Source organism: Rhinopithecus bieti, unplaced genomic scaffold, assembly GCF_001698545.2.
Source record: "Rhinopithecus bieti isolate Rb0 unplaced genomic scaffold, ASM169854v2 scaffold_10015, whole genome shotgun sequence".
Taxonomy (NCBI): domain Eukaryota; kingdom Metazoa; phylum Chordata; class Mammalia; order Primates; family Cercopithecidae; genus Rhinopithecus; species Rhinopithecus bieti.
The window spans coordinates 1006187-1032966 of record NW_016806417.1 but is presented as its reverse complement, the minus strand read 5'-3'; the positions used below and the strand labels follow the sequence as shown (position 1 = coordinate 1032966).

At 41.4% G+C, this 26780-nt stretch overlaps 1 protein-coding gene across 1 annotated transcript in view; it reads left to right on the top strand.

The window, feature by feature from the left end:
* Positions 1-20905, top strand: part of ITPRID1 (ITPR interacting domain containing 1) — a 109803-nt gene extending 88898 nt beyond the window's left edge. The window contains exons 10-14 of the mRNA XM_017876426.1: positions 8784-8866; positions 9296-10600; positions 18205-18332; positions 19382-19493; positions 19962-20905. Coding sequence (XP_017731915.1) covers positions 8784-8866; positions 9296-10600; positions 18205-18332; positions 19382-19493; positions 19962-20273 — 1940 coding nt within the window. The 3' untranslated portion in view covers positions 20274-20905. The remainder of the gene's footprint in view (positions 1-8783; positions 8867-9295; positions 10601-18204; positions 18333-19381; positions 19494-19961) is intronic.
* The last annotated feature ends 5875 nt before the right edge of the window (positions 20906-26780 follow it).

The window sequence follows — 26780 nt, the reverse complement described above, 5'->3', positions numbered from 1 at the left end:
AAGACTTTTGGCATAGAAAAAGAATTACCTTGTCTCAGGATTATTTTCCATAATTACTAATATTTTCAGTCTTTCTTCAGTTTTAGGATGAGAGTCAAGATAAATATAAGTTCCGTGATGGCAGGTACCTTTGTTGACGCTAGCGGACCAGTATATAGCACAGCGTAGGACCCTGCAGGTCCCAGTGACCACCTGCTAGGAGTGAAGGTTTCCAGTAGGAAAGTAGGAGGTTCCACCATGCTCTTTCTCTGTGGCTTATTCTCTTCAGAATATTAACAGTGACTTGTTCTACAGCAAGAATGTTTTTCAATTTCATAGACAACACAAATCCACAAATCAATTTCAGAATGAAGATTAAAATTATCCTTGACAGAGGCCGGGCGTGGTGGCCTGTAATCCCAACACTTTGGGTGGCTGAGGCAGGCGGATCATGAGGTCAGGAGATTGAGACCATCCTGGCTAACATGGTGAAACCCCATCTCTACTAAAAATACAAAAAGCTGGGTAGGCGTAGTGGCTGGCGCCTGTAGTCCCAGCTACTTGGGAGGCTGAAACAGGAGAATCACTTGAACCCAGGAGGCGGAGCTTGCACTGAGCCGAGATCACGCCACTGCACTCCAGCCTGGGCAACAGAGCGAGACTCCTTCTCAAAATAAATAAATAAATAAATAAATAAAAATAGAAATTATCCATGACAGGATGGAACCATGGTCCCAAACAAGCTAGATCAAATTTCACAAGGATATAAACTAAATCATTCACTTAGGTTTCAAAACATTTATTTATTGATTTCAAAATAGAGACTGATATCAGTGTAACCCAACACTGGGAACACAACTTCTGACTAAACTAACACAGCCTCAGGCTGTGTGTATGGAAGTGAAATCTAGAAGTAGGAAAAGAGCGCAGTCCCCCTCCTTTCCGTGTTGGCCAGACCATGAGCCCTACTACTGAAGCCCAGCTGGGTGACAGGTTTTACAGCAAGCATTAAGTAAAAGCCTATTCAAAAGTACAAGACACAAACAGCCTGAAAAGCCTGCCCTGTGAGGGCTGATTTAAAGGGTCTGGGGAGATTTTTATTTCTATTTATTTATTTATTTGAGATGGAGTCTCCCTCTGTCGCCAGTCTGGAGTGCTGTGGCACGATCTTGGCTCACTGCAACCTCCGACTCCCTGGTTTAAGCGATTCTCGTGCCTCAGCCTCCTGAGTAACTGGGATTACAGACTGGCGCCACCATACCTAGCTAAGTTTTGTATATTTGGTGGAGACGGGGTTTCACCATGTTGGCCAGGATGGTCTCTATCTTCTGATCTCGTGATCTGCCTGCCTCAGCCTCCCAAAGTGCTGGGATTACAGGCATGAGCCCGGGTCTGGGGAGATTTACGCTGAGGAGAAAGGCCTGGAGGAGCTGTCTTTGGGAAAGGAGTTTGACACGTTGTGCACTACTCCAAGGAGCAGAGCTACGACCGACAAATGTAAAATGCTAAGGTAGAGGTGGCCAATACAAAGACGAATGTCCTAAAAGGTATGATGCGCTCTGACCAGATAGGAGTCATTGCTTGTCACCAAAAGTAAGCACTAGCTAAATGACCATCTATAAGGAATGTTCTGGAAGGGAGGTGGCACCATCCTGTCTTCCAACCTCGGGAACACAGAGAGGTTTTGTTTGTTCTACGAAACATTGAAAATTAATTTTGTGAAATGCCTTCGAAGGAACAACTGCTCTCTGGTCCAAACAATTCACACTACTGCTCATTGTCCTGAAGCCTAGCTGTTCCACATACTTATGCCACCTGCCCAGCTCCTAAAAGCATTGGCGGTGGCCTAATCTCTAATGTCCATTCCAACTCCAGGCTAACTTGCTTGGTAACTCAGCTTCACCATAGAGCTGTCACAGAATTTTGTGCCATTGGAGGACAGAAGAGATAGGAACTTGACAATGAAATAGGTAAAGTAGAATTGATTGATGAAGACAGTTAACTTCAAACAGTCTGAGGTTGAAACATTTCTCTTGCTCTACACAACTTTATCACACTTCACACCCTGTCACCTCTTTGCTTTTTCTCCTTCTTCCTATGTATCTTTCAATTTCCTAGCTTCTATGAACTCAGACTATTTTAAACGTGAACTTTCCACCTAGAATTCAGAAGCTTTTGTTACCAGCCCAGCCCAGAAAAGCAGGTTGACTTTTCTTACTAATTTTAGCCATGCCAAAGGTCCTTTGGCAGGAACCGGGGTCTTCCACTCTGTGGTTGGTGTAATGCTGCCATCTGGTGATTATTCCATCAAAGTGCCTGAGGCATCTGTCTCCTAGGCAGAAATGTTTCCCAACTCACAAGTCAGTAGAGTAGTCCTGTCCCAAGCAGGGTCCCCCTAATTGGGAGGGCAAAATTTATCTCCACGAAGACAGTTGTGTGCTGAAAAAGGTAATTTCTAATTAATATTAATATTAACCATGATTATTAGTAATGATATGAAGATTGAGTTATAATAGGTATTAATGATGTCCTGCAGCAAAAATTTACATATAACATTATGTAGCCTATATATTATTAGAAATATATTATTGGATATTATCCTTATTGCAGCCCCACAAGTAACATAGTATTACCATATTCATTATTTTCTCTATGAGGAGACAGACTCGGAGAGAGTAAGTGACAAGCTCCAGATCACACAGTCTCTAAGTAAGAGAGTCAGAATCAAACCCCAGTAGAGCAGGCTTCGACTTTTCTAGATGACTCAGCATGGAGCCTAACTAGATTTCAATAGCATTCAGTGTACAGAAGTGTACCCCCTTGAGCTATGGGATAGGCAGGATGGGGGAACAAGCAGTCTAAGGAGGCATGAAAAAAATTGTGCAGGACTTGGTGGTGGTGAAGGATTCCATTTATACAGCTGTTTTGGAACAGGATTCAACCAGCAGTAGAATGCTTAGGTGATAAGATCTAGCTGGAGGGAAAGGACTGGTAGGTGCCATGTGGGAGGTCAAGGCCCCACTGGAGCAGAGTAAGAAAGAACTGTGGCTCCTTCAGCATACTGAGTGCCTAGGGAAAATATCACTAGGGCTAATGAGACATCTCAAGTTCCCACAGTCTTGGCTTAGCTAGCTGAAGGAACTGGGCGGGGTTGGCCAGGAGTGCTGGTACCACTTCTATTACTCTTGCCAGATGCCATATTGCCTTCCCCAAAGGCAATGTATTACATATTAGGTGTGATATATTGTATTACATATTAGGTGTGAGGGTGTGGGAGTGATAAACGATGTACATTTGTATTTGTCTGTTTGTTTAATAATCCATCATGGCCATTCTGAACTAGGTGATTTCTCATCCTTTGTCTCATTTAATTTCTACGACCCTAAGGGAATATTTAGAATTTGGAAATCCTATATCTAGATGCACATAGTTGTTGAAAAGGTACTCTTATAAGGAGAAAGGATTTTTAGCCTCTTGAAGAAACTAAACCATCAGTAACCTGGCCCACATTTTGCTTGGTGAATCTCTCAAAATGATTGAGATGCATACATTTCACTTCTAACACAAACACAAGATAAACAAGCCTATTCACCTGGGAGAACTATGCCCAATTCCACCATTTGATCTCGTCATCTAAGTGAGGTTCTCAATGTCTGGTTTTTTACTGCTTAAGTGAGTTTCAGAGATTGGTTTGTTTTTTGTGCTTTACACAAGTACAGTTAATGAAAGGCAACAGTTATATCACAAGTATACCTCTTTTGGAGGAAATTACTCTTTCTACCTTTTAGGGACCCTTTGTTTGTGGTTGTTTATTTTCATTTGGACCAGTGTATTAGGCCATTCTCATGCTGCTATGAAGAAATACTTGAGACTGGGTAATTTATATATATATATATATATAAAAAGAGGTTTAAATGAGAACACATGGACACAGGGAAGGAAACACCACACATTGGGGCTTGTCAGGGGAGGGCGGGGGTCAGGGGAGAGCAACAGGAAAAATACCTAATGCATTGTAGGTTTAATACATAGGTGATGAGTCGATATGTGCAGCAAACCACCATGGCACACGTTTACATATGTAACAAACCTGCACATCCTGCACATGTACCTGGAACTTAAAATAATTTTTTAAAAAAGAAAAAAGGTTTAATTAACTCACAGTTCTGCATGGCTGAGGAGGCCTCAGGAAACTTACAATCATGGCAGAAGGCACCTCTTCACAGGGCAGCAAGAGAGAGAATTAGAGCCAGCAGGGGAAATGCCAGATTCTTATAAAACCGTCAGATCTCATGAGAACTCACTCACTGTCACAAGAACAGCATGGGTGGGGGAACTGCCCCCATAATTCGATTACCTCCCACCAGGTCCTCCCCCATGACATGTGGGGATTATGTCAACTACAATTCAAGATGAGATTTGGGTGGGGACACAGCTATATCATATCAACCAGATTGGTATAAACCAGCCAGCACATGGACAAATGGGCTCTAACATATCACTCTGTCCTAGTGCTCTAACGTAAAATTTCATCCATGCATTGTAAGAGGGGGAATAGCAACCATTGCATATGAAGCTTATATTCAAGAATAGTAACTGCTTAGCAATTTTTTGAAAATTTGAAGAAACAATAATGATGTATGGAGAGTGCTTCACAGTTTGTTGTGCAAATCTTGCATCAAAACGTATAGAAACAGCAAGAGGTTCCAAAGTCTATCTTGTCCATCTTTCACCAAGGTTCAACCTCTTCTGCTGAATATCTTTGGTTCCCCTAATGCCTCTATAGTCTGGGAGTGGGAATGAGGAGTGGAAGTTAGTCCTGTCTCATGTTGTCCTATCCCATACTTTGTCTACTGCAGAGACCTCTGGAGTACTAACAGGCTGTGGGCCCAGAAGCACATAAAGGGAGCGTTTAACAGGAAGTTTGTGCGGAAAATTCTTCAGGATGGGCTGCCCACTCAACAGGTTATTAAGCAGAGGGGCTCCCATCAAACTGTGCAGGGCTATTTGCATAGTACTGAAAAAACATTTAAAGTTCTGCATTGAGCTTTAGAAAGGTTACTACAAGAATCATCATGAATTTCGTACCCACAGTTGACATAAGGAGGAAAACGGGTGGTATTTTTGCTAATCCTAAAGGAAACTGAAAAGTTTTAATATGGATTGAACTAATTATAACAATGGCAGTGAAGTCTTAAATATTACACTAGTAAATTTCTTATAATAAATATATAGTGAGTATATGCTATTTCCTCTGACAACCGTGAACAGCTGTTCTATTACTCAGATTAAAGGCTCTGTAAAAGTCACACATCAGAGTTAAAGGAAAATCTCTCAGGCAGTACCTTTTCTACACACTATTCAGTTTTATAGTAACAGGTGTTTATGTTTGTAGACTCTTTTAGGTCTTTGTTATAAATCCCACACGACATTGTTAATTTTTTTGTTTAAATAGTCAATTATCTTTTTTAAAGATGTAGATAATAAATAAATAAAATATTCAATGCTTACCCACATGATATTTTTCTTTCAATACCCTAAAGATGTTACTCAACTGTCATCTTACTTGGATTATTTCCAAGGAGAAATCTGCCATCCTTATCTTTTTTAACTCTATATTTGATGTTCCTTTTCTCTGGTTGATTTTAAGGATTTTATAAAAGTCATTGGTGTTGGGTAATTTTCTTTCTTTTGTTTTTGTTTTTTGTTTGTTTGTGTTTTTGAGACAGAGACTTGCTCTGTCACCAGGCTGGAGTGGAGTGACACAATCGCGGCTTACTGCAACCTCCACCTCCTGGGTTCAAGCGATTCTCTTGCCTCAGCCTTCCAAGTAGCTGGGATTACAGGCATGCGCCACCATGCCGGCTAATTTTTGTATTTTTAGTAAAGACGGGGTTTCACCATGCTGGTCAGGCTGGTCTTGAACTCCTGACCTCAGGTCATCTGCCTGCCTCGGCCTCCCAAAGTGCTGAGATTACAGGAGTGAGCCACCACGCCCGGCTAGTAATTTGATTTTCATGTGCCTTAGTGTAGTTTTCTTCATGTTTCTGGTGCTTGGAGTTAGTTGGACTTTGTGAAACAAAGTTTTCTTTGAAATATTTCTTCAAAGGCTCCCCTCCTCTTTGGGGTTTTCAATTACCTGTACCTGAGGCTACTTGGACTTGTCTCATCACTTGCTGATGCATTTTCATTTTAAAAATTATTTTCTTTTTTTAAATCTCTATGTTTCATTTGGGATAGCTTCTTACGACCATGTCTTCATGTCACTAATCTTTTCTTCTGCAATCTCTAATCTGCTACATATATCCATTATAAATTTTACTGGAGACTTTGTTGTTTTCATCTCTAGAAGTTCAATTTGGGTTTTTTTTAAATATCTTGCATATCTCCATTTAACATAGGTCATCTTTCCTCTAGCTTCTTGAACATATGGGATATAGTCTTAATAAATGTTTTAATGCTCTTTCTCAATTGATAATTCTAAGATCTGCATTAGTCATAGGGTGGTTTCAATTGATTGATTTTTCTCCTCATAATGGATCATATGTTCCAGCTTCTTTGCACACTTGATATTTTTTAATATATGCCAGACATTTGGATTTTACCATATAGGTAAAATATGTTAGACCATATAGGTGGTAGATAGTACTATATTCCCATAAATATTCTTTTGCTTATATCTTGGAAACAATTAAGTTACTTGGAAACAGTTTAATTCTTTCAGGTCTTGCTTTTAAGCCTCGTTGGGTGGGACCAGAGCAGTGGTCATTCTAAGGCTAATTATTTCTTACTCCTGAAGCAAGACACTTCTGAGTATTCTACCCCTCAATGTCCTGTGAAATAGGAGGTTTTGCATCTGACTGGTAGGCGCATTCCCTATTCCAGGCTCTGGATGAGTACTGGGCAGTGTTTCCCCTGATCCTTTCTGATGGTTCTCTTCCCAGCTTTTGGTGGTTTTTCACATGCATGAGCTCATCAGTACTCAGCTGAATATTCAAGGGAGACTCTCTTAGAGTTCTGTCTGTGTGCAGCTCCTTCCTCTCCTCTGTGTGCTCTTTGAACTCTAGCTGGCTCAGTCTTTTTGGACTCCTAGCTCTGTTTCCTCAGCTTCACGTGTCTGCCAGGCTGAGCCTGGGTTCCCCCTTCTCATACCAAGACCTGTAAACTCTCTCAAAGCACTAAGCTGCGTAACTACAGGGTTTACATCACATCACTTATTCCTGTTTCTCAAGGACTGCTGTCTATAACTGTCTGAGGTCCACTGTCTTGAAAACTATTTTTTTAACATATCTTGTCTAGTTTTTCAGTTGTTTCGGGTAGGAGGAAAAATCTAGTCCCTATTACTACAGCTTTCCAGAAGCAGAAGTCTCATTTAGATCTATGACTTGCAAATATTTTCTATTTTTTTTACCTTTAACTATGTAACAAGAGGCAATGGCTAGGTCAAAAATAAGCATTCTCAAAATTTTGCTCAAAGTTTCTCAATCTCTCTAGGATTGAGCTATTCTAAAATGTATGCCCTCTGAATTTTAGCTTTTAGTTAGGTTTGAGGCTGAATTAAAGAATATGGAGTTTATAATGTTTAATTATACAAAATTGAGCTGTTACTTTCTCTTGACTTTGGCCTCAGGCTGAGGTAGCTGGGGTTTAGGCTGGGTCGACCACCTCTGGGACTGTGTCCACTTGCTGTCTTTGCTCAGACACACGGACCGTTAAGGATCTTGGGGATTGTCGTCTACAGGGAGAAGAATGATGCTGCTCTTGTGAGTGGAACTGTCCTTCAAGGTGAGGTCCAGCAGAGATCTAAGCAGGGGTTAGGATCATTTCCCTCCCTTGTACTCTTCTTCAGCAGTTGTTCAAGCAAAGGCAAATCCCCTATTTATCACTTAGGTACCAAATACTCAAGCATTATATCTAAGGACAATGAACTGTTTCCTTTTAATTCACTTCCCAGACACATACCCAATTTTCTCCCAGGACAGACAAGGCTCCTCCCTCTGCTCCTTGTATTCTGAGGAGGCCACCTTGCAACTCCCCTCCTCCTAAGAGACTGCCTATTAGAGCCTATACTGTGTTATAACTGAAAGCATTTCTCATTAAAGAAGATTTTTAAAAAATCCATAATTTAATCTTTAGCATGGTGACACTCTGGTAGCCAACTATTTCCCCCACAATATATAACTTAATATTTACCTAAGAATCTACAGATAGATTTAACATTTCGTGGATGCTCCTGTTTACAAAGTCATAACCTGTCCACATGTGACTTTGCCCTTTCTCTGCACGTCCCAGCCTCTCCTGGTGACAAGAACAGTGATCTAAAACACGAGCACAAACTTGTAGTCATAGAAATAGTCCAGCTGCAGCTAGCAAAGGGTCCTTATCCAAATTTTAGTAAAAAGAACAAGAATATATATATATACACACACAAATATATAAAATGTGGTCTTTTATTATTTTATTAGTGTGGCATTTAAGGCATATGTGTTTCCTTCTGGATTTTTTTTTCCCTTAGTAAAGATTCATCTCACGACCATATTGTTATTTGGTTTTGAGAGACATTAGTCTCTCTTCCTTCATTTCATGTTTTATTCTTTGTATCAGGAAACCGGTAATGCAATTTTATGTGAGCTCTCTGACAATTGAGAAAAAAAATCCTTGGAATTCCCTCATTTGTTTTTTCTTCCACACAGTGGGCATTTCTGCAGCATCCATGGTGTGTCAGGCACCTAGAGGGGTTGATCCCAGTCCTGCTGGCCTCATGTTTTCCCTTTAATAACCTAAAGACCTTTTTCCTTCTGCAGGTGCCAGGGTGGACAGAGCAAATAGCTGCCAGTCTGACAGCAGTGGGTTCCTGGAGGAGCCGCTGGAACCGCTGCCCCTCCAGGTAGGAGTGTTTGGAACAGGGCCTTGTTGCTCATCCCTCACATCCCACTTCAGCCCTATCAACCAGGCTGCCACCCAAACCTCACTCACAGCTAACTCAGAAAGAGGGGTGTTTTAAACCAAGCCACAGTTGGAAAGCCTGAGAAGGCACAAGCCACCTGCACCCAAGGGGCAGGGGAAGATGGAGTCATATTAGACAAGGTGCCAGAAAGTGTGGCCTTCCTTTCCTTTTGATTTTACTAAGCAAGGAAGCTGAGCCCCCTAGAGAGGAGGACTTTGGTAAAGTGGTAAACAGATGCAAAACCTAATGTTGCAACCCTTATCTCCTGACTCCTAAGTCAATGGCAATGACAAGAAGAAAATCTCGCCTTAAACCTGTTGCCTCCTCCACTTCCTGACCTGTTTCCCTTTGTCCTGGTTTCCTCTACAGATGCCTTCCTTGCCAAGCAGCCAGAGTCCTGCTGAGAATGGAGGTAGAAAACAAAGAGATCAGAGTCACAGCGTAGGATCATCCCAGGACTGTCAACTAGAGTCAGATGGGCCAGATTCCAAGAGTAGGGCGAGCACATCTTTTTCAAGCCAAGACACGAGTGCCTTGAAAGAAAAGGCCTCAGCATCTATAGTGGAGGGAGAGTTTCTGCTTGAGGCCATAGAGGAACCACCAGAGCTGTATATCCCAGACATGGCCTGTGCCAAGACCACCATGAGGGGAGAACACCCAAGGAAAGACAGCCATCTGCGGCAGCTTCTGCCAATGTCCCACAATGAATATGAGGTTACCGGATCCACAGCCACTTCCAAATACGATCATCCTCTGGGGTTTATGATAACCCACATCACAGAAATGCAGGACAGTTTTCTGAGGCCTGAGGGGGCTGGCGAAGTGCAAAGCCACCACTATGAGTCTCAAAGATCACCTGGAAATGATCATACTCAAGACAAGTTCCTTCATGTTGACTCTGAGGACCCAAGAGAAGAGGAAAGCAGTGGACTCTGTCCTGACACCAACCACAGCTTACTGGCACCAGAAAGCTCATCACAGTGTGTCCCCAAGCACAGTGAAATCATACCTTATGCAACTGACCTTGCTCAAACATCTGAAAAGCCCATTATCCACCTCCATAAACTGCCTGGAGATCCTCCCCAGGTGAAGTCAAGGTCTTGTACTTTGGGTCAGATACTACCTAGGCCAGAAACTGAGATGGAAAACCTTCCTCTAAATACTGGCAACTCCAGGTCTGTAATGACCCAGATGTCCTCCAACCTGGTGTCAGCTGCTCAGGGTGCTGTGTCCTTGGGCACTGGTCCCAGAGGAACATCTTTAGAATGCATTATGTGTGATCCTGTTACCACAACAGAACCAAGACTGGGGACAGAAGCAAGACAGTACAATGATGCTTCCATTCAGACTTTTGTATGTGAACCCAGGCCCTGGCATTTCTGTTCAGTTCCAAGCAACAAGGCCTTGACACATGGGCCCCAGCCCCTCACCAAATCCGTCTCTCTAGACTCAGGCTTCCCTAGTATCTGCCCATTGGGCACCTGCCATGCTATACCCACCCACTGCTGCATCTGCTGTCATCACCACCCCCACTGCCACTGGGAGAGGCAAAGCCCTGGCCTTGAACCCTCAGTCTGTAGGCACTGCCTCTGCTCACTCACTGGTCACCGGGAAGCCCAGTTCATGACGACTTTGAAAGCCCTTCAGGACACTACAGTGAGGGAGCTATGTTCCGTAAGTGTTCACCCTTGCAAAGATGGAAAGGCAAATGCACCCATGATAAACACCTCAGGGATAATGTTCATACTTCCTTGCTGAATGCAAGATATCAGGGCAAACGTTTCTATTTTAAATCATGAATAACATTTGTAGAGTGCTTTATTGTTTATGATACAGTATCACACATTTCTTCTTCATACTTCCAATCAATCACCTTTAGAAATAAGCAAAGCAAATTTTATTATTAATCTTCATTTTACAGACGGCAAAACTGAGGGGTAGAACCATACATTCATATGTCTAAGGTTATAAGAATTAATACATCTGTAACTCATCTCCAGTTCTAGCTGAGAAGTTCTGTGTCTTAAATTCGTTTAGCTGTATAATCTTGCACAAGCCATTTAATATTTTTGTAAAATAGGGACATTATTCATGCCACTGACACAGGATTGTTTTAGGATTAAATAAGATGAACCCTGTAAACCGCTCAGCCCAGCATGTGGCACATGGAAAGCTCTAGGTAATGTTAATTGTGTGGGTATGTTACTCTTACAATCAATTTTTGTGACTGTTTTGCATTGTTCAGGTCTTGAACTTAGAGCTTCTCATGTCAAATAGAGAGGCTTTTGGTCACCTTTGCTGAACCTATTGAAAGGTGGACCCTACGGTTACTGAGGACTAAATGGCTCCAGCCTTCTCTAGCCCTTGATTCATCAGTAAGTGTTTAATGAGCCCTTCCAGTTTCTCCTTTTTTAGCAAGTTTTCAAAGCAACAGATGATCTAGGCTTTCAAGGCCAGCCATTGATTAAAAACTTAAGCCTATTGCACATAAAACCACTTGTATAGTGAGTTGAAAATGTGAGGGGGCTCGCACAGAGAACGTAGGTAGAGCAGGGTAAAGTGGAACCATGATTTACTGAGCGCCTACTGTTTAGTGCCTGCAGTTACCTTCCCATTCTCTTAATTCCACAAATATTTAGTGAGTGCCTATGCTGACCATTTTCCATTATGTCATTTAATCTTCATTTTAATCCATTCCATAAATATTTGTTGGGCTCCTAATATATGCCAGGTCCTTCTTCTTTTACAGACAAGAAAACTAGAACTGAGAGAGTTTAAGTAATTATCTCAATGCCTCCTAATGACTAAATGGGAAGTCCAAATTCAAATTCAATTTGAGTAACAGTAAATTGCTTGACACTACAGTCCAAGCAAAGAAGTGTCTGACTTTAAAATATCTAAATCTATATAAGTGTAAAATTAACATTAGAAAGTGATTATTTGAAATATAAAACAAATTACTACTTGGCCTTTCAACATATGAAAATCGCCTTACATAAATGTGATATAAAGAAAGTGATTACAGGAAAGTTTAAATAATTTATCAGATCATTTTTTAATTGCAAGACTCCCAGGCATTTGGAATATTTTTATATGAACCTAATATTAGAGTTGAACAGGTAAGAGAAAGCTTCATTTAGGCATAGTGCTCAGTTCTAGGTATATCCTCCAAAAGTTCAGTGGAAGAAAAGAACAAAACCTAATGTATGCTGGGTTCTTCTTGAGTATCAAAAGACCTTGGTTCAAGCCCTGGATAACAGTAAGGTCGTCATCACCATAACCATCACCACCACCACCCACCACCACCATCATCATTATTATTGTCATTATTTACATCATTTGTTGAGGGGATTTTAAATGCCCTAACTAAGTGGTTTTCAACTGGGGATAATTTCTCACCCTTGAACTCCCAGATGACATTTCGCGATGTTTGGAAATATTTTTAGTTGCCACAATGGGAGGCAGGTGGTTGCTACTGGCAACAAGTGGGTAGAGGCCAGGAATGCTGAAAAAGATCCTAAAATACACAGAACAGCCACCACAACAATGAATTATTTGGCCCAAAATGTCAATAGTGTCAAGGCTGTAAAACTCAGCTCCAAGAGAATAGACATTTACTCGATCACATAGTTTGTAAGGGAAAAATGTTAGGGATGAAAGATAGCTGGAGAAGGTGACATTTTGAGAGGCCGTATGGGGGGAAAATATTAAATCCTAGAATTAGGTACACCAGTTTCCACAAAGAAAGACCAGTTATTGGTCTAACATAGGAATGCACATCCCGAAGAAAGATTATTTTTCTAATTTACATTTAAGACAAGCATTACAAAGATTTTAAGTCATATTTAGTTTTATATTTTGTTAAAAATAACAAAATTGTGTTCAAAACTCCAGAAGAAATGGTTCTTCTAGACATATCCAATTTCATTCTTTTAGTGTAAATGCTATAGATGTTTATTCCACAATAAGATACTATCTAAATTTTGTTTACATCACCCCTCTTAAAAACAATATAAATAATTTATTGATTGTGTTCAGAAGACAAATAACAAACATATATTCATAGACTAAGAAGTGAGATATCTATTGCATCAAATTGTCTTTGGGATGTACTATCACTTAATTTATTCCTTGGTATTATAATTAGGTATCTATGGCAACAGCTGTGTCTTGAAAAAATAAAAGCTATATCTTGAAAACAGAAAAATGGCTAACACAGCCTCCCATGACACAAACTGAAAACACGACTACCTAATGAGGTTCTTTCATATAGCTGGGGTGCCTGGGACAAATCAGTGCAAATAAAAGAAGTACCAGGGTTGAGAGTGGCTCAAAGGTGGTCCTGACTACAGGTGCCAGAGGGTGTGTAATCCATCAGGCAAACCACAGCATCCAGAGACCATGACTGGTCAGTAGCACAGCCCAGTAAGACCATTAGAGTAAAAGGTTTGAGAGTCTGTGAGGTATTGGGGGTGTCCTGATGAATTTGCAGAAGCACGGTTCTGGGGATTGAAAGTGCGAGTGAGCAGATTCACAGGTAGAAGGATTGCAGCTTCTCAGAGGAAGGTAGGCTGGAAAGAGTAAGAGGTAGCCCTGGGGAAACAGGCACAGGAAACTAGAGCCAGATTCATCATGGTAAGGACATTATTTAGAATAGGAGTAGAAGATTAAACTTGGGCCAGCTCCAGGGTGACCAAGTGTGGACCCAGCTCTTCGTATTCCTCCTGCCTAGTGTCAAAAGAGGGCTTTGGGTGTGAGTAGCCCCAGCTGTGTGGAGAGATTTGGCAGCTGGAAATAGATGTTCCTCCTGATTTGACACTTTGGCATATCAACACTTCGACAGAAAACAGGGAGGTTTTGTGGCCCATTATGCTCAGTAACTATCCTCAGACGTGGGTAGATTTTAAACAAGTAGGAGTTTGAATGGGTGTGAAGGCCACTATCCAAAGGCTTCTAATGCCTTGTCTCCTATTGCCTTCACCTTCTTTCCTCTTAGAATTTGCAATTATACAAAAAAAGGTACTTTTATATCCAGTTGATTTGGCATCATACACCTGCTGAAATGGTTGCTATATAAGGTTTTACCAGATGACAATGAATTTCCCTTTATTTACATCCAAAGAAACAGAAAAATACACTCAAAGGAAACAATTCAAACATACATGCATATACGTGTGCATATTTATAGTTCTATGCAGGCATCCATATGTCTACAGACACATGTGCTGGAAAGCAAGTAGAAATAGGGGATTGCATTCCTCCATAACAGGAGACCACTTAAAGACATTTAAAGCACAAAGAGAACAAGTTATTGCATGCAGCAGCAGCTCTGTGAGTGAGCCTGGGTTTGTAAGGCCTGAAAAATGTTCTGAAGAAAATTGGCTTTAAATTAGATGCCAAGCGCTAGACATGGCTAGAAAATTTATTTATGAAAATATTAACAGGAAATAGCTCTCGAACCAAGTGAAGATTATAAGCAGAGATGGACATCTCTTAGAAGACAATGGGAGGCCGGGCATGTTGGCTCACACCTGTAATCCCAACACTTTGGGGGACTGAGGTGGGTGGATCACCCGAGGTTAGGACTTCGAGAACAGCCTAGCCAACATGGCAAAACCCCATCTCCATTAAAAATACAAAAAGAAAAAAAAATTAGCTGGGTGTGGTGATGTGTGCCTATAATCCCAGCTACTCAGAAGGCTGAGGCAAGAGAATCACTTGAACCCATGAGGCAGAGGCTGCAGTGAGGTAAGATTATGCCACTGCACTCCAGCCTGGGCAACAGAGTGAGTCTCCTTCTCAAAAAAAAAAAAAGAAAAAAAAAAAGATGAAGAAGAAGACAATGGGAGTTCTGAGCAGATGTTGAAACTAAAGCAATTTTACGTAAAGGACTTGAAGACTCAAAAACATCCTTATCTTACTCCCCTAATATAGCAATAGCAATATATAACACTGTAGAGAAACATTTGAATAATTGATAAATGCCATTTGTGTGGCCTTTTTGGGTTGTCTAGGGTAATGATTTGTTGATGTTGATATAATTAAATTTTCACATATAAGTGAGTTCTTCACAATAATTTATTAATTTTAAAAAATGGTTTGTTGGTATAACTAAATTGTTATATATAGGTAAATTCTTCAGGATAATTTGTTAATTTTAAAAAGTGTTAATTCAAAAAAAATTCCAGAAAATAAAATGAAATCTATCAGAAATAAGATTTTTGAATTTTAGAAGCACTTCCATATTGTTTATGATTTAGTTTTAGAGAAAAATAAAGGTATACAAATAAGGAAAAGTAATATGAGCATATTTGAAGTGAAAATTCATTGTCTTTTGGTGATGGTGCTCTTACCATTGAAGTTAAAGTTTGTTTAAATGGGTTTGGGTCAGTAGAGCAGAACTTGCATTTGGTATTTAGGTTATAATCAAGCCTTTATGTTGTAAGAAAAAGAAGAAAGAAGAAGAAGAAGGAGGAGGAGGAGGAGAAGAAGAAAAGGAAGAAGAAGAAGAAGAGGAAACATTCAAAACATTCTGTTTTTGAGGGGTTTTATTTGTTTATTTGTCTTACCTGCAATTTTCTTTATTATGAAATCATTTCTTTACTTATTCTAGGGCTAAAATGTTTTTTTCGATATTTCCTAATGACCAGAAGATGGCACCGTTTCAGAATCTTCCACATCCCTCCCTTCTCAGAGAACAAACACTCCATCAGTTATTCCCAAACCCAAGCACCCGAATCTTATACCTTTCAATCACAAAAGGCTGCCCCAAAATAACTAGATGAGCATAAAATTCAGTGTTTATGATGTTCAGCCTATTTGAGCACCACACTTCCATGACCCTGGCGTCACTGTCCCTAGAACTTTGAAGTGAATTTGAACCATTTGGGAAGTCTTGGTTACCTGATAGGAAGCTGCTAGAACCACTCAAACAGCTTTCTGCTAAGGGACAAGCAACTTATCCTTGTGTTCAACTATACTGTGGTCCCTGCTGTGACTCAGATCTTAGAAGAAAAGAAATGAACCAAGAGATTTGGGTTTGAAATCTAAGTGCTACTTTTTGACCACAGACAAGTTAACTAGCCATTCTATGTCAGAACATGTATCTATAACAGATGCCCTTCGTGGTCTCCAAGATCTTTTCTGGTCTTAAGAGCCATAATCTAGCATTCCTGCCAACATCAGTATCGCTTCAGAGATTCCCTAACTGGTTCAAATTCACTCACATTGATGCAAGAGTAATTGGGGAGCTTTACTATGCAAAATATGTTATTTGGTATAAAAATTAGAGGATAGAATCAAAACCAAACTCCCAAACCAAAATATGGAGAGTTTTCAATATAAAAACATTACTCTTAGGAAAGTATTTTCATTATGACAATTCTGGTAAAAATAGCCGTCAGGCTGCCAGGATGTTGGCCATGTGGTTTAGAGAGGAAAGGTAAGAAATCTGGTACTTCCTAGAAACAGGGCTAGAGGAGTCCACCTAGCTGTAAGGTTGGTCTCCATGGAAGGAGGAAGAAGAGAAGGTTAAAAAGAGCCAGGCTGCAAAATCAGTTTCCTTTAAAGAACATCACAGAAGCCCCACAGCATGTTCTCTGTTCCCATCTCATTGGCCATTGTCTCTGCAAGGAATGCTGGGAAATATAATATTTTTAGCTAGACACATGGCTGCCTCTAAAGTATTCTTGTTAACAAGAATAAAGGAGAGAAAGATTGTGAGTAGTCAACTAGCAGCCTCTGCTGAGCTGATTTTGGGAAGGGGTCCAAGCCTGTGGGTCTGACAGAGATGGTTTTAGGGCCCAACAAGCATTAATATTACTCAAATTCAGATGGTTAGTGGCCCTGGAGTTCTGGGTCATGGATTTCAAAGCATGATCCAACCCAGGATGCAAAACAAAGGGGATCGCTGGTAAGAACTCAGCAAGTCATCAGAGTGCCGGCAAATGGACTGGGCTTGGAGGTGCCAAAGGTAAATAGCTTTAGTTAAAGCCATGAAAACAGATTGTGTTCAGTAACTACTGACAGTAGGGGAAAGAGCTGAGCTCCACTTCAATTTGTGCAGAGGTGATTTGGGTATTCTAAAGAGAATAAGGGAGGGTGGAGAGCAGGGGCTCAGTAGAGCCAGAAAAGTGAAAAATCACAAAGAATTGGTCCATGTCAATGCCATTAGACCAGCTGTGTTTGTGAGCCAGCAGTAACTGAAGTTAGGATTCTGCCCTCCAAGAGACTGGGGACAGAGGCCCAAACCTTCCAGATGATTACATTTCAAAGGAATGGCTCTCAGGTCCTTGAGAGAGACGCTTGTGAATTGTAAGAAATACATATTTACAATTATAATAAACTCTTAATAAATACTCTCAGAAAGGACCTATGTCAGATGTTGGCAAAAGCAAACAGTACATTTTCCTGGCAGCCTTCAGATTTCTCAGGCAGGCTTTTTCATGGGGCATAGGGAGGCTGAGGTCATCCCAGGGACACAGTCCTGGTCTGCTGGAGCCAGACTGGAGGGTGGTCAAGTCTGTTAGTGGAGAGTTTCGAAGTTCTTAGGGGCTGCAGAAATATATTTAAATTAGAAAACCAAGGCAAAGGCACAGCCTGAGAGAGAAAGTCAGATTTAAAGGATGACTACATCAGCAGCAATGGGAAGGATTAAAAGGGTAGACGAAGTTCAATTCTAGACTCCAATTCCAGGAGATGACAGGATGCCTAACCTTTGCCTGCCTTCCTCAGGGTGGGCTTGTTCGGTGGATGAAGCTGATCCTGCAGATTCCAACATCCAGGACTGTGACTAAGCAGGACTAAGACTAATAAAAATTATTCTAAGCAGATTTTCTTTAATCAAACACATACCAGCTGAACAGATGTGTTCGATGTTATTGATACTCAGAGTGAGGCAGTAGCCAGCACCAAAGTTAAACAAGATTAAACAGACTCAACTTCTCACAAACCCTTATGCTGGCCCTTCCCCTCCTCTCTTCTACCTACATCCTTGCATCCCTACATCACCTAGGCCTCCAGAATGCCTTCCAGCCTCTGGGACATAATGATTGTCACCCAAAGACCACCCAACAACAGCTGCCCTTCTGTCCCAGATGAGCACTGTCACTAGCTGTTTTGTGAACCCAAACATTGGGCTTTTCCTATTCTCCTTAAATTAGCAGTAGGGCCTGTTTACGAAAAAAGTGAGCTCAAATGGGAAGACAGGCTCCACCATGGTGAGCTCTTTCAGAAGATCGGAAAGGACTTTCTTCTCAGTTCTTTCTCATTGTTCTCAGTGCACAGTCCATGAGATGGAAGCCATGAAGATGATATGCCAGAGTTTCCGGGAGTATTTAGAGGAAATTGAACAGCACCTTATGAGACAGCAGGCCCTCTTTTCCAGGGACATGTCAGAGGAGGAAAGGTAATTACCTAAGGGAGCCATAAAAGTAAGTACCAACCCACACACCTGGAGCAAGGAAGGTAATCAGGGCAGGACAGATGAGCACCCTGGAGCAGAGCTAATGAGAAACCGGCCAGCTTTTCCTTTGCTTTCATGGTCTTGTTCTTGCTTTCTCTGTGGGAGTCTGTGAGAGCCGTTTGCTAGATGGCAATACTTATTCTTTAAGTCAAGGGCTATTTGAGAAGGTCAAAAGGCAGGCAGTCAGGGGCATTGCCAGCAGGATGTCTTTAATCAATGGGATGGGGCTCGTGCAAATGCAAATGTGAGGAGTTATAAGAGTTTCGAAAATCTGCATTATTTTCACATAGATTGAAAACACATCCCAAAAGTAGATTAGTCATTCATTGCCTGGGGCTGGGGATGGAAATCGGGTTTAACTGTAAAGGGAGGGGCATACAGGTTCTTCTTGGGGAAATAGAAGTGTTTTAAAACTGGCTAGTGGTGATGATTACACAATTTGGTAAATTTATTAAAAATTATTAAATTGTGCTCTTAAAACAAGGGAACTGGCCGGGCGCGGTGGCTCAAGCCTGTAATCCCAGCACTTTGGGAGGCCGAGACGGGCGGATCACGAGGTCAGGAGATCGAGACCATCCTGGCTAACATGGTGAAACCCCGTCTCTACTAAAAAATACAAAAAACTAGCTGGGCGACGTGGCGGCGCCTGTAGTCCCAGCTACCCGGGAGGCTGAGACAGGAGAATGGCGTGAACCCGGGAGGCGGAGCTTGCAGTGAGCTGAGATCCGGCCATAGCACGCCAGCCTGGGTGACAGAGCGAGACTCCGTCTCAAAAAAAAAAAAAAAAAAACAAGGGAACTATGTTATACTGCAATAGAGTTTTATGTTTTTTTAAAGAAGACAACCTTAGTAATGTCTGCAACTGACACAAATAAAGATGACATTCTCTTTTAAGAAACTGCAAAGGAAGAACCTATATTATGAGGAGACAATGGAAGAGTGCACCTGGGAAGGATTGTTAAATTTGGTTGTTTTCTATTATTTACTTGCAGGGAGGAGGCTGAGCAACTGCAAACGTTACGTGAGGCCCTGAGGCAGCAGGTGGCAGAGTTGGAATTTCAGTTAGGAGACCGGGCTCAGCAAATCAGAGAAGGGATTTTACTGGTATGGGTGATGGGGTGTGGAGTTTGACTGTCTCCAGCCTACCACATGAGAGGTGCATTAAATGAGAGACCCGATTGTGCAATCATTTCAGAATCTAGGTTTACATGCCAACGCCTTCATTTTAAGTATACAGAGAAGTACTTTGGTTTGCTCAAGGGTCCACAGCCAGCTGATGGTGATTCTGCATCAGAATTCAGTTCACCTGTCATACCAATCTTTCCCCCTGCCCTGTGCATCATACAGAAGTCTTACTAGCCCATTCTCCAAATAAGAATAAGAATCACAGGCACAGTGAAGCTCATCTTTGGAGCCAATATAAGCTAAGTCACTATCAGAATCTGCTGCTGGCTCAAAGAGCCCATTTTAGAGAATTGACTACCTCATAATGCCTAGCTCACAAGTTTAAGTAAGCTATTTGGTGCCAATGTGATGTGCTGTTTACTCTTTTTCCTCTTGTTTTCCTTTTAGCAGCTGGAGGTTCTCACAGCAGAGCCACCTGAACACTACTCAAATCTGCATCAATGTAACTGGATAGAAGAAAGCAATGGCCAGACTTCATGTTCTAAAATCCACCCAGGCATGGCCCCAAGGACTGTCTTTCCTCCCAGTGATGGCCAGCAGGCTCCCTGTTCAGGTGGGACCCAGTTGGCTGCCTTCAATCCACCCACGTTGGAGAACAGCACCAGGATGTCTCCTTCATCATCAGCTTGTGCAAAGTTAGGTCCAACCCCTTTGTCAAATTGTCCTATTGGAGAAAAGGATACAGATGTCTTCCTCTAGATCAGAGCAGGTTTGATAACCTTCATACAAAAACGTAAAGGTCCAGAACAGATGTAGCAAGGAAATGTCAATTTTCCCCAAGGAGAAGGGTCTGCCAACCCATTGTCAGCTGTAGCGTTCATATTCTACCCATGGTTAAACCCAAGAGGAGTTTAGAATACTTTAATATTCATTCAATATAGAATAACTGATCACCTAGTCTGTGGCTGGCACAGAGTATGCAGCAATGACTAAATCGTATACGGTCTCTGCCCTGTTGGAACTTATAGTGTGGTGGGGGAGATAGAATTGCAAACAAAAAGTATCTGAGACAGATCTCAGTCAATATAGAAGTTTATTTTGCCAAGGTTAAGGATATACACCCAGAAGACAGGTCTGTGCCTTTCTCCAAAGATGGTTTTGAGGACTTCAGCATTTAGCGGGGAAAGAGCCGCTAATGGGGAAAGAGGAAGACATTTTTAAAAGGTGTGGGTACATAAGAGGCAAACAGTCGCCTTCTTTTGGGTCCGATCAGCTTTTCTCTATGTGAGAGGGGGTAGAGGAACAGTCACTTATGCATTCATCTAGCTCAGTCGATCTGCACTTTTACAGAAGGTAAAATAAACATAGGGCAGAGGAAGCAATCAGATATGCATTTGTCTCGGTGGGGTGGGGGGGCAGAGGGATGACTTTGAGTCCTGTTCTTTGTCCTGCACCTGTGAAGAGAAGCTATCAATGTACGTTGTCAGGTTAAAATTTAACAGAACTGTTTTAGACTAAAGATTTTAGGACCCACAAGGAGTTTCCCAGTGGGCAAATTGTGAGGGAGGTATGTAGCTTTTAAAAAAATCTTTGTAGCTATCTCATTTAGAAAGAAAATGGGAGGCATGTTGCCTGATGCAGCTCCCAGCTTGACTTTTCCCTTTTACTTCATAATTTTGGGGTCCTGAGGTTTACTTTCCTTTCACAGAATATAACATGTACATACATTTATTATTAAAAGCTCTGAAGGAAATAACAAGGTTTTATGAAAGAGAACACAGAAGGGAGCCCGATTTAGATTAATGTTCAGACAGTCCTGGTTGAGGAAGTAACAACAGAAGGAAGGAGGATCTGGGCCTCGGAGGTACCAGACTGTCTAAAACCCTCCAGTCAGGCAGCCGGTGGGAGTACCAATGAAGCACCTACTGTGTGCAGACCACTTTTCTAGTGCTGGAGACAGTCATAAATAAGACAGATGGACTTTCTACTCAGAAAGAGTTAGATGAAGAGTAAGACCGAAAACAAACACACAAAACCCAACAAGCAAATAATTACAATCCTGAAAAGAGCCTCAGAAGACAGTGTGATAATATTGCAAAGGGAGATGTGGCGTGAAACTGTACTGCATTTGTCAGGGTGCTTGTGGAACGGGAGGCTGTTTGGGTAAGACCTGAATAGTGAGGAAATGGAAGCCAAGTGCAATTTTGCAAAAGAACATTCAAAGCAGAAGCAATGGAAAGTTAACAGGCCACCAGATGTAGAGATAGACAGTGCTGCTGAGTGTGGTGGGGCATGGGGATGGAGGGAGGGAAAGGCTGAGAGGGGGTCAGGCAGACTATAGGCCATGGCCAAGTCTTGGCACCTGAATCCTTTTTCCAAGGGTAATGGAAAGCCACTGTAGGTTTTAAGCAGAGTCATCATATAATCTGATTTATGTTTTAAAGTCATGCTGGCTGCTTTATGGAGAAAGCATCCCTGGGGGCCTAAAGCGAGGCAGAGTGCCCAGCTAGGAGGCTGTTGCTGTCATCCCCGAGGTGAGAAGCAAATGTCCTTAAGTTGCTTCTATCCAGCCTTGGAAGTTTGTGAGGCTCCCACCCCAGTGGAAATGCAGGGAATGGCTCACAAAGGCCAGAGGCACTAGGTCTCTAAGGAATGGGGAATAGATGCAGAATGGAATAGTCACGAAAAGTTGCTGGGAAAAGTAATGCCATGAGGGAAGTTTATAATTTGTATGAAAAGATGGTCAAAGGAGAGGTCACTTCCTAGCAAGTAACCTCAGAAACTAATTCTGTTGAAACCACCCACTACTCAAAACCATCTCACATCCTGTTTGCACTCTTCCTCTTCCTTGCTTTTTGGAAAGTCTTTGACTCAGTGGGGCCTTCCTACCTTTGGGACACCACACTATTTTACCCATGGACTTACATCCTCAGAGTGTGGACATCCCCATTCTGTCCTGAATTCTCTTTTCTTTCTCCATTCCTCTGTCCTCAGCATATACACAGACCCTCCAAGCATCTATGAGCCTGATTCCCAGCTCTCTTCAGTATGCCAGCCCAGCATTTCCTACTGTCCACATGACATTTTGATGTGGAAGACTTGGCTGTATGTCTCACACGTAGCTAAAGCTGACCTGGTCATTGCCCTGACTCAGTTCATCTTCCTGATCCTCTCTGTCGGTGGCACAGCCTTTCTCCTTGCTGCAGGCTCAGGGCCACAGTGTGCATGGTCTCCTGCCCCTCTACCCTGCCCCATTCAGTTGGTCAATGACCACACCAGTGCTGAGTGTATTACCAAAAAATACTTCCCAGAAGTCCCCTCAGAACCAATTACCTGGTGACAGCGCAACATAGGTGCCGTCTAACAGCCTCCAGCCGCTTTCTCTCCAAACTGCACTGACCTCTGCCAGATTGGGCTCCCTCAGCCACCAAGTGGGTCATATTTCCCAGACCTACAGTGAATACCCAGAAAGTACTTTTAGAATATCCCAGAGAATGAGAGAGAAATCACAGGACCTACTTCCCAGAGCAGCCTTCCACCAGAAATGAAAGTCCAGGCCCTGGAGTTATTATGCCCCTCTCCTCGCATCCCACTGCCTCATTCTTTTTTGCCACATCCCCATCTTGGCTCCTATATCATGGCTCAGCTTTCAGCCAAATTGACTCCTGATTGCATTGCATTTCTGCCTCCAAATCGTTTCCCTTGCTAAACTCCTAAGCTTTTTACTCTTTACCCAGATCTGGCTTTTGACCTTCCCTTCTCCATGTCGACTCCAAGCTCTCATGCAGTTTATCCCTTGCTCCTTCCCTATAACACCTACAAAATGAAGAGGAACACCTGGCTCTAGGATATCCCTCACCTGGCAGCCATCTGCTTTACCAGTCTCATTTCCTGCTCTGCCCTCAGATGAATCTCCAATTCTATTCCCCTAAACCACCTCATGTGTTCCTGCTCCCTCTCCTTTGCTGAAACAAATGAAGTATCTCACCAGTAAGCCCTAGGGCAGACCCCATCTCCTGCACAAGCTTTCCTTGATGATCTGTGGCAGAAGCGATCCTTATTTTTTGAAACTCCTATATTGCTTTGCTTTTTTGTTAGGACACTGAAAACCTCCTGTCTTGTGTTACCATTATCCATGTAGGTCATATCTTTTCCAGTAAACTTAAAGCTACTTGAGGACTGTGTAGCACCCAATACCCCGTGTTTAAGAGAGACTATCTGGATGAAAGTATAGACTCCTTTCTTTATCATGTGTGATCTCGGGCACTTCCTCTCTTCACCCTAGTTTCTTCCTCTGAGAAATAGGGAGAAGAAAAACAACACAGAGTTGTTGGACAGAATAAATACAATGAATCCCGTGCAGTATTTAATCCAATGCCCATCACATAGTAAGTGCTCAATGCATGTTGGCTGTTATTACAAGTGCACGTACCAAAAACTCAATAAATGCTAACTGAAATTACTGTCTTCCTTCTGTTGAAAACAACTCTGTTAGCTAAGTACTTTATGCACAAAGAATATTACCTACTGCTTGATGAATGAATGAGATGAGGATAAATTATCAGTCTCAGGAGACAATGAAGAGAATGAATTGGCTATGGTAGAAGCAAGGTTATATGTTGTAGAAGGAACTGAGTTTAGATTGTAAAAAAGTACTTCTTTTGGATGGTTTTGACATCAGAAAGATGACTTCATATGTGATGGAGGAGGGAAAAGACCATTTATTATTTTCTGATGAAGAGTAGCAAATGGAACAAAGGTCTCCAAACATTTAATGGTATTTCCTGGTTTACTCTCCTAATTCTCCAAAAAAGTGCACAGAAGGGAAATCAAAATGTAGAGAGGCTGCTGTATCCCACCCAGGACCTTTGCTGTCTTCCGTGCATGATGAACAATGTTTGCTGATGCTGCCTCCAAATACCACCCCCGATTCTCAGGCCTTCATGATGAGACTGAATTACACCACTGGCTTTCCTGATTTGTGTAATAAATGTGTGTGTACACACACACACACTATATACATATATATATACACACACACACTACATACATATACACACACATACACACATATATACACACACATATGAATGCATACACATATAAATATGTATGTGTATGTATCTCTATGTGCAGGCACACACATGCACACACACACACACAAAACCTACTGGTTCTGTTTCCCTGGGAAACTCTGACTAATACAGTAAGGAAGAGCTAAGATATAGGGAGTCTATCCTACAAAAATACATACTGAGCCCTGCAGTTTATTACTAGTAAGAAGTAACTGAGCTCTGGGGTTAAATTCAGGATTTGGGGCTTAAATCCAACTCCATTACTTATTTGTCTCGGATAAAGTATGTAACTTCCCTAAGCCTCAGTGTCATCATCTGTAATTTAACAGAGTTAATGTATACAGAGCCCTTTACAGCAAGCCTGGAACATGGTTAGTGCTTAGCAAATGGTAGTACTATGATGGTTAGGATGGTGATGATAATAACAAGAGTAGTAACAATTTCTTGAATGTCTACCTACAGGCAAGGGACAGGGCTAAGTGCCTTATTTGCATTATCACTTATCTTCACAACAATCCTGAAAAGTGGGAATTAATGTACCCACATATACACTCACACATAGATACACACACACTCATTCAAAAAGACTGTAAGTTGTCTAAGCTCTGGCAACTATTAAGGGATTGAGTTGACTCTCTGATTTCTTGATTTGTTAAATCAATGGTTTGTTATGGCTCTGCCAAGCTTTGGGGCTTATGTGGTGCCTATTGCTAGGCGCAAGTCAACCAGAGGAGTCCTGCTTCTGTCTGCATTATACATTGAACATTAGCAGAAATTTATTAAAAAAAAAAAAAAGATCTCATTGCTATAGAAAAGTTTCAAAAATACTGCACTGTGCTAATTGCATCTGATGCTTGCAGTCAGGTATCGGTTCTGAGTCGCTTTCATACAAGGAGATGAGTTCTGCCACATAGGAATCCTTTTAAACCACCATCCTAGCAACTCTTAGCTTACTACTACTTGCCCACTGCCAAGAATAATGACAAGAGTCCTTTTGCAGTTCTGTAATCTTACTGTTCCATTATGAAGTCCCAAGATCCTGTATTCCCTTTTTTGTCTTATGCATTGACCATATTCAAGATGAGTATATTCAGGAAAATCCAGATCACATATTTGAAAATAAATGGTATCATTGTACTAAATATTTGCAGAAAGTTAACATAGCAAACCTTTTAATTATGAGACCAAACTCAAGTTTGGAGTCATCTCATTTAAATGGAAATGAAAAAGAAGACAAAGTAAAGTCACACTATGTGATTATTTTCAAATTTAGAAATTAGCCAAGGGAAAATGTGGCCCCTTCTACATTAAAGCACAGGGTCCTACCCTGTATTAATTTCGTTCCATCCAGATTCCATTTCAGTATTCAGAGCCAAAAGCATTGAATAGGTAGGATCAATTTGAGAAACAATACTTGGAAACTCAAGTCACATCTTTTCCTTGATTTCGTTACGCACAAGTGAAGACCTAAGTTACATCATGGAGACAAAAAGATGAAACCTTGAAGCTTGCTCTGAACCACAGTGTATGCATAGGCCATGTAGATTCGTTTTTTAGCCCACAGAAAAATATTCCCCAGAAAATGTCACATTAGGTTTTGTTTATTTAGCAGATATTCTCTTATAAGTGAATTATTGTCTGCAGAGCTGGAACCCTTTTATTTTTTCTTCAAAAGCAAATAATTCTGCTAAAGATGAAAAATAAAATCAAAAGACTTTCTGAAGACACAAGACTCTGGTCTGTTGTAATTGTTTTTTCTTTGTTGAGAAAATAATCAGTTTTCAGGGTGTAACACAAGTCAAACAAATAGAACATTTGTAAAGAAGTTAGAGGATTGAAGTGGTGTCCCTTTGAGAGAAAAATTTGAGTATTTTCATGTGGAATGGTGGGTTGCACATATAACTTCAAATTGTAATTTAAAACAACAAATAGTTCATGATGTACAAGAATTGCAGGTTATTAAAAGCCTTGTTAAATTGTTTTTCTTGAAAATTGAGAGAACAGGAACAGAAGCCAAAATATGGATGGCACCCTTCTCTAACCCAAACTCAGCCTCTAATTGCCTAATCTCAAAACACTGGCAGATCAGAGGTTGGTACGGGGTGCTTCCTCTCAGAATCTGTCCCCAATTAAGAAAGAACCCTTCACATCAAGAACGATTTCAGATCATAAGAATCAATTGAAGATTTTT